This window comes from Stylophora pistillata, chromosome 9 (assembly GCF_964205215.1).
Source record: "Stylophora pistillata chromosome 9, jaStyPist1.2, whole genome shotgun sequence".
Lineage (NCBI taxonomy): Eukaryota > Metazoa > Cnidaria > Anthozoa > Scleractinia > Pocilloporidae > Stylophora > Stylophora pistillata.
Genome location: NC_142527.1, coordinates 16,991,682 through 17,000,483, shown reverse-complemented (window position 1 = coordinate 17,000,483; position 8,802 = coordinate 16,991,682). Strand labels below are relative to the sequence as shown.

Genomic DNA, 8,802 nt, shown 5'->3' with positions numbered 1-8,802 from the left:
AACATAAAAACAAGGGGGTACCTTTTGCCATTGCAAGACAACTTAATCACTTAAGTTCTCTCTCATTTTATCAAATAAGAATTGAGTAGTTCCTACATTTTCAATTACTTTTTCTTCCACTTTCCTTTATTTATTTCCTTTTCAATGCTAAGGTATGTTTCCTTTGGTTAAGAGAAGCAAGCTGGCATGTAAAAAAAAAAAAAACACAGTTGGACAGCACAAAAGCAAGTTACATTTTTATTGTCGTTACAGCATCATTTAGGATCGAGGCCGTTCCTTCTTCTCTTTGAAAAGAGCAAGAAGTGAAACATTAGCAACCTTTACAACCTTAAACCTCACACCAGGAATATCACCAACAGCATGACCTCTTCTGCCAAAACCAGAGATTAGAACTTCATCGTTTTCTTCAATGAAATTAAGGCAGCCATCATTTGGCACAAAAGCAGTGATCTTCTTTCCATTCTTAATGAGCTGTACACGAACACACTTTCGAATAGCAGAGTTCGGCTGCTTGGCTTCGACTCCCCTGGAAAATGAACAATTAATTGTCAACTGTTGTGAGCAGATCAATATGCCAAAATACTTAACACCTAATTGAAATCATTGATAAAGACAAGAAGCTGTTTAGAAAAGTAACCCAATGCTTCCCACCAAAAAAAAAACCCTGGAGGTTGAAGCAAGGCAATGTTCACTTTTTAACAGTACATTAAGATTCCCTTATGTGTTTGATTTCAGTGCTTTGCAAAACATTACTGTACTTTCTTTATTGCAGGCCCTTAATTATGCAACCACCACAATAAGTCCCAAATGCAAGACTGATAACCAAAATTCTTCAACACCCTTCCCTCAAACTAGCACTACAACATCCACAGAAGAGCACAAACCTCATTTGCCCTGAACAATAATTTAGCCGAGTTTCGATTGACTGAGGTCTCATAGAATTTGAGTATATCCAGTGTCGCCAAATTCTGAGTTTACTTCAATGGCAACGTAATTACTTATGTTGAAAAAGACAGACTGTCCAATAACAGGCTGTAGTAGGGCGAAGGAATTCCTTAAGTATGTATGTGAACTGGTGACTGAGTTAATCTGCTATTCTAGGCAGGAATAAGGCAGGCCGCCCAGTGAATAAGATCACATTTTCTTTCCGAGGATTTTAGCACTGAAAATTCATGGTTTCCCTCGATCCAGTGACTCTAACCTCGCTAATACTTATAACTAACTTAAATTACTCGTTGAAAACTATGAGATCAATCTTATACTAAACAATGGGCGGAATAATATCTGAGACAGCTTCACAGACTAGATACAGAAGCTTCATCTTGCACACTCCAAATAAGAGTACATATTCATAGTAAGAATTGATCTCAGCCACATCGTCCAGCAATTCGTTTAGGAGTTCAAGAAAGACTTTAAATACATACACTTTCTCGAGAACAATTCCCTTGGCGTGAGAGGCGCCACCAAAAGGGTTAGCCTTTAGAGCTGTTCCCAAATGCGCCTTCTTGTATCCTTTATCGTGCCATCTTTGGTCACGGCGATGGTTTCTGAGTTTACGAGCGGTCCTTAAACCTCTTGGCTTACCTTAAGAAGACACAAATAGTTTTAAAGGAGTAAGTGGAAGTACTTTGAAGTAAATTATCAGTATTTGTGGTGTTTTAATACATAAAAAGTTAGTAATTTCGAACAACACGTGTTTATCTTACCCATGTTCTAACACCGAGAACAACCGAAAAGGACGATCCACAGTGCACCGCGCGGATTTATGCTTACTATTATGGGATGAAAGTTGTTGGCCCATAAGCCATTGCGCGTCCTGCTGCCTCTGAAAAATGGGTAAAGCGTTCATGTTGGGTCCATATATCACGTCCCAATAATTAATATCCTCTATTGCTAAGTGCTATAACGTTCGTATATGGCACAAAATATGTCCTAGTTAACCTTGTTCTACCAGTTACCCTCATCTTCCCTGAGTTAGCCTTTTTCTACCACATTAACCCCCATCTAACCTAAGTTACCCATGTTATCTTATACCACGTTAACCCCCATCTACCTTAGGTTACCAATGTTCTACCATGTTTAGCCTCATCTACCCAAAGCTACCCATGATTTACCACGTTTACCTCCATCTACCCTAAGTTGCCAATGTTCTACCACGTTAACCCTCATTTACCCTGGGTTACCCACGTTCTACAACGTTTACGCCCATCTACCCCAAGTTACCCATATTCACGTTTATCCCCATCTACCCTACGTTAGCCATGTTCTACCACATTAACCCTTATTTACCTAAGTTTTCCATGTTCTACCCCGTTTACCACCATCTACCCCGAAGTTGCCCATGGTCTACCACGTTAACCCTCATCTACCCTAATTTAGCCATGTTCTACCACGTTTGCCCCCCATCTACCCTACATTAGCCATGTTCTACCACATTAACCCTTATTTACCCTAGGTTACCCATGTTCTACCACGTTAACCCTCATCTACCTTAAGTTAACTGCGTTCAATCCTTTTAACCCCTTTCTATCCCAAATTCACCAAGTTCTACTACGCTCGCCATCATCTTTCCTATGGACAGCTGTTCTACCTTTCAATCCCACACGGCTCTACCCTGAGTTGGCCACATTTAGACACGTTTATCTTCACCTACCCTTTGTTAACTTTGCATGTGTCTTCTTGTCGACCGACATATACGTCAAGTCCACTTTATTCATTTAATCACTTTCACCAGAGTGTGGTGAGGGTCGCACAACAGAGCGAGGCTCCAAATTAAGTGCGCCCAATATCCCACCCATCCCACCCCAGGGGAGGACATCCATCACACAGTAATCTCGTGTGTGGGAAATTAACGTCTCCTACCCCAACCCTGCAGGAGACGGGACCTCCATTTATTCGTCCCTATCCGAAAGACTAGAATATCTAACCATTTCTTGATGTTATAGAAAGGTAGCATATTCTCCTCAATTATTTTAAGACCCTGAGTGTTGGTCCGGCCGGGGCTCGACCCCTCGACCTCCCGCACAACAGTCCAGCGCTCTATCCATTGAGCTAACCGTTTAGGCTCACCTACCCCATGTCGGCGCCGTTCTACGGTTTGTTCACCCACATATATTCCGAGTCAGGCACGTTCTTTCACGCTCACCCTCATACATTCTGAGGCGTGACATTTATAGCGGATATATGATAAATGGCTTATTATTGATCGCAGCAAAGATGGTCTTTGATACCATGGACTGTGGAATGTTTTGTTCAAGAAATAAGAGGGCGACGGGTTTTGCGGCGTTCTCTCGACTTTCTTTATTGGTGGTTTGCAAACATTCGAGTTTTATATTTAAACTGTCAGCAAGAAGAGTCTCATTGCATGACATTGGATAGTAACGCTTGGGGTATTGTCAACAAGATTTTCTTAGAACTAGCAAAAATGAAATGTAGTTCATCATTTCATTCGTCATCAGAGATAAAGGAGTATAGTTTCCTGGTTAGTTTTACGCTGTACTTTATCCATGCTGTTCCTATAGACTTGATCCTATCTTTTTCACCCTCTACATGTCCGTTGCGTCTCCCTTTTCAGCGTTAGATGCTCGTTTTATCGTTTTATCATGTAAAAAATTCTTGAAGTAATTACTGTGCCATGAGTGTTATTAGTTTTAGGTCATTTGGGATTTAATGGACAGTATAAGGGACTAGAAATTCGATTAATAATAACGCACTTACAAAAGAAATTGATTAATTATTTTTGTCAGGGGAATACGATACCGTACTAAAGTGCACTTCGCAAAAGTTCAAGATAAGAAACCTCGGCCTCGGGAAGGGTGATGGGGTTCTGAACGATAACGAAAATCCCAACTGATTTCGAGCATTTTTAAAAGTGGTAAGTTTGCTCAAGAGAGAAATGCCCCTGGTATCACGACATAATAAAGTTACAAAATGAAGTATTGCAAGTTTTTATTATCACAGATCTCGTTTCTGAGGCAGTGGAAGAAGGTTTGGAGTGATCATCTCTTTGGAAAAATTTAAATCACCTAAAAGTATGAGCTTATACAACAAAACTATTTAACTACGGGTGACTATTATAAGCCGGCCACATCTGTTTTCCTTTTCTATAAAGTACATTTCGTTACCCATCAGAACTGTAAATCACTAAGATCGGTCACGTTTTCTCAGGCAGTACCGTATGTTTTGGTAAATATGTGTAAACATTCGAGAAAACCATGGATTTGGAGGCGTATTCACCAACAAAACGACCGGTTTGGCCGGTCTCTTCCGACAAATGTCAAGCACTCTCTGATATATTAGGTTTATTACTACACCAGCACTTATTTCGACTTTGAATTTCATAATTTCTCTCATAACCGATACTCATATCTTGGGCTAACAACTTTTTGGATTTCACTTCCGGTAGGTTGGGGCACTCATTACTATTTTTGAAATTTTTGCTTTGTAGCGATTGTCTTATCTTTTCACCAGAATGTTGTTTACAAATTGTAACCAAGCCCAAAATATTTTTCTTTTCAATAAACTCTTGCACACTCTCGAAAATCGTTTTCCCTCTTCATTAAATCTTTGCTCTAGAGCTCGCGAAAAACTATACTTCACTTCCCAAGGGGTGTGAATGCATCGTTGATCGTGAGTTGACGTGATAAAGTATGGGGCTGGTCGTTTCCAACAGGTGCAAACATTCGTTGACTGAAAATTTCTGCATAATCTACTGCGTAACGTAGCATTTTTAGTTTTTCTGTCTGCAGTAATTCTTCCTCCACTCGCTTTCAGCATCTTCAGTCCCTATCAACAACAACAATCTTCATTTGTACTCCCTTGCCTACGTCAAGTTAAAAAAACAATATTGAAATAGAGTATTGGTTGTCTGGAATAACCATAGGGGCTAACGGAGCCAGATAGCCAGTAGACAATAACATTAAATGAACATAACTTAATGGTCAGCGAGATAACACTAATACACATATAAAAAGAAAGAAAAGAAAAGGAAAAATGCTATCACTACGCTATTAGGGAAGTCTGAAATAATTAGATTAAAATATGAGTATAAAGCATTAATATAAGAAAAGCACGCACGTAGTAAATGTGACAGTTAATAACATTATAACAACGTTTTCATATTATATAAACTATAAATGAACTTATATCAAGGCTTAGAAAGGTCGACAGAATTTAACGAAAGAATAATTAACCAGATAATTTGGGAAAACACACGACTGCAATCTAAGATAATATAAATAAATTTATCTAATGATCATTAACGAGATCATATTTGATTGATTCCTTGGATTTTGTAAGAGAAAAGGATTTAGAGTTTTCACTCGTAGAGTTCCATACTTCAGGACCCTTAAATCTTATATTGAACATGCCATAATTTGTTCTTACTTTACGTAAAGTGTAGAACATATTAAAGCACTTCTAGTATCGTAGTTGTGTCTTTGGTTGACTTGTGTAAAGAAGGTATCAAAAACAGATGGTAGACATCTGTTATGAAATTTGTACATAAAGACTACAATGTTAAGAAAGACAAGATTAGGCAGCTTAATAATATTTAAACGCTTCAAAATTGGACTTGAATGGTTATGAAATGTAGAAAATGTTATGATTCGAATTGCTCTCTTTTGTAAAATGTAGTGAACCAGACTGAATTAAGAATCGAAACTGATCCAACAGCTTTAACACTCATTTAAGACAAAATATAATTTCTGTGTCTTGCAGATTCTGAAATATCAGTCAACGATAATCTTAAAGGCTGTTCCTGTGACAAACATACGGCAAGAGGAAGCAAGCCATCGTGCCTTCCATCCACACGCAAGGTTTGCTCTTGTATGTCGAAAGGGATAGGATAGGATAGAATAACTTAATTCATACACGGTTTTTCCATCAGTTGATTTAGTTAATTCTATACTAGAAACCTATCTATCTAACTACAATAATAATTTGATAACAACAATTCGAATAAAAAAAAAATTCTGCTTTTCATGGAGGTCGTGTCTAAAATTTACTTAGAATTAAGATCTTACTTTAAACTGTGGCGACTTAATTTAGATTTGAAATCAGTCAGCGAAGACGCTTGTCTTAGGTCTACAGGTAAGTTGTTCCACAACTGAGCTCCGCTGTACAAAAAACTTCTCTTGAGATAGTCAGTTCGAGGTTGTGGAAGAACTAATTTATTTTTGGTATTCCTTAGACGATAAGCACTTACACTGTCACGATATACAAATCTTGATCTCAGGTAATCAGGTGTCATACCATGTAATGTTTTAAACATTAGGATAGATTTCTGTTCCAATCTTTGATAGTAGAGTCTTCGCCACCCTAGCGCCCGCAACAAATCATCCAAATTGGATGTCGTGTAGTAGAAGCCGTGCAGTTGCAAAAACTGTGGCAATTTAAACCAAGATCCGAGGGCCAACGGGGAAGATTCAGCTGGTACAATGCCATATAGACACCTAAGCTGTAGATGTGGAGAAAGTATGGCTAAGAAGAGAGACGATACCAAAACATTCGCAGCCTGCAGGGATGGAGTAATCAAGTCCAAGTACCCTTGCCTGGGACTTGGACAGAGATGCTCCTCTTTATGCTCCTGTGTCGGTTGCGAAAATCACTGAGTGTGCACGGTGCCAGTTCTCGCCGCCCTACCTCAAAGCCGTCAGGGGTTAAGAGGAAAAGGTCACCTGGAATTAATAAAAGGCTGAAGGAATCAGAGTTCCTATCGTCGACAGGAACTCCGCAAACACGCAGACCATGGACAAATTATGAGTCAGTTTTGTTAGGAAGTGTAATAAAAGTTATAAATCTAACAGATGTTGAGCCATCTCCGGAAAACATTTCCTCGTTATACAATTTTGTAATTAGGTCTAAATTATCAAGGCAAAAGCCCGTCAATCTGTCATCTAGAACAGCTACAAATCAGCTAGTGTACGCTCGTCTCAATTCAGACCAACATGATCAGTGAACTGTTAGATTCATTTTCCGCCAGGATGTAAAAAAAAAAAAAAAAATGGCGGGGTTTCATAACCGATCTCCCATGCTTACTCTGTTATAAAATATAGTTTTAATTGATGTTGCAAGAGTTATTAACCCTCCACGCTTTTGTACTCAGATTAAGGCAGTTTAGTTGGATTATTTAGATATTATATTCATTATTGATTACTTAAATCGCATGCGATCACCTCAGTTACAGTCTTAATAATGACCCACTCGTACCACTTAAACTTGTTTAACTTTTGAAAATCGGGGAAAGAAGCCTTAAATAGCACTTCCAAAGTAGATCGAAAAAACTTAAAGGTTTCCTTTATTTTCCCTCTGAATGGAAGAGAATATGAAGGTAATGAACAACCCTTATATACAGTGATGATTTTATTAAAACAGCATTTTAACATGTCTAAACCTTGCTGGGAGCAGTGTTTGTAACTAGATACATTAACGTCCCGACACGTATGATTACAAATCAGCTTAAAGGGGTCTCCATTCCCCTCCGCCTTGAAATAGACGTGTGTACATGTGTGATAGATCATGGTTAACTTAGGGTTAATGTGGGTCAACGTGGTACAACGTGGCTAGCTTCAGGTAGACGGAGGTTACCCTGGTAGAACATGGTTAACTAAGGGTAGATGGAAGTTAACGTGGACAAACAAGGCTAGATAAGGGTTAGCGTGGCAGAACATGGTTAACTAAGGATAGATGACGGTTAACGTGGTAGCACAGGGGTAACTTAGGGTAGATGAGGGTTAGCGTGGTAGAACATGGTTAACTAAGGATAGATGAGGGTTAACGTGGTAGAAAATGGGTAACTTAGGGTAGATTAGGGTTAGCGTGGTAGAACATGGTTAACTAAGGATAGATGAGGGTTAACGTGGTAGAACATGGTTAACTAAGGGTAGATAAGGGTTAACGTGGTAGAAAATGGGTAACAGGGAAGATGGGGGGGGGAAACGAGGTAGAACATGGCTTACTTAGGGTAGATGAGGGTTAACGTGATAGAACATGGATAACTTGTGAGAAGATGGGGCTAAACGTGGTAAAACATGGCTTACTTAGGGGAGACGAGGGTTAACGTGGTAGAACATGGGTAACCTAGGGTAAACGAGGATCGACATGGTAGAACATGGGTAACTTAAGGTAGATGGAGGTAAACGTGGTAGAACATGGGTAGCTTAGGGTAGATGGGGGTTAACGTGGTAGAACATGGGTAACCTGAAATAGATGAGGGTTAACGGGGTGGAACGTGGGTAACTTAGGGTAGATGGGGGCAAACATGGTAGAACATGGCTACCTTAGGGTAAACGGGGGTTAACGGGGCTAGACCATGGGTAACTTAGGGTAGATGGGGTAAACGTGGTAGAACATGGCTAACTTAGGGTAGATGGGGGTAAACGTGGTAGAACATGGGTAACTTAGGGAAGATGGGGTGGTAGAACAAGTCTAGCTCAAAGAAGATGAGGGTAACTGGTCATGAACATTATAGTACTTTGTATAAAGGGATATTAATTTTTGGGACGCGATATGGACCTAGCATGAACGCTTTCCTGAAAAATTCCAACAAGCATATGATTTGATAGTGCGAGGCTTGCGGTCAATGCAAACGAAACATTCGAAAGCGCGCCTTAAACGAAGAGAGTAAGGCAAAGGGATTAAAATTTGTAATTGAATGGATACAAATGGGTGAATTTCATTTTGACGGCCTTGATTTTTTTCAGGTCGAGTGTCTGGTTCCAATTTGTGGCAAAATAAATGAATGTATCTACAAACAAGTTTTGCCAAAAATTCACAAAATTTTCCGCCGAAACGATGTTAAGC

At 39.4% G+C, this 8,802-nt stretch overlaps 1 protein-coding gene and 1 non-coding gene across 2 annotated transcripts; both read right to left on the bottom strand.

The window, feature by feature from the left end:
• Window positions 1-224: 224 nt before the first annotated feature.
• LOC111326063 (small ribosomal subunit protein uS12) lies at window positions 225-1,808 on the bottom strand. Its single transcript, XM_022929994.2, has 3 exons — window positions 1,707-1,808; window positions 1,425-1,584; window positions 225-526 (listed from the first exon to the last, which is right to left on the bottom strand). Exons 1-3 carry the CDS (start codon window positions 1,708-1,710, stop codon window positions 259-261), a joined length of 432 nt encoding a protein of 143 aa, XP_022785729.1. The 5' UTR covers window positions 1,711-1,808; the 3' UTR covers window positions 225-258.
• Window positions 1,060-1,207, bottom strand: LOC148723566 (small nucleolar RNA SNORA3/SNORA45 family). Its single transcript, XR_015992087.1, has one exon. It is a non-coding gene; the product is annotated as a small nucleolar RNA SNORA3/SNORA45 family (small nucleolar RNA).
• Window positions 1,809-8,802: the final 6,994 nt, after the last annotated feature.

Bases quoted from the DNA above. Each gene is read 5' to 3' on its own strand.
- LOC111326063 (XM_022929994.2), bottom strand. The intron at 527-1,424 runs GTATGTATTTAA...TTCATTTTCCAG, and splicing joins GGAATTGTTCTCGAGAAAGT to GGGAGTCGAAGCCAAGCAGC.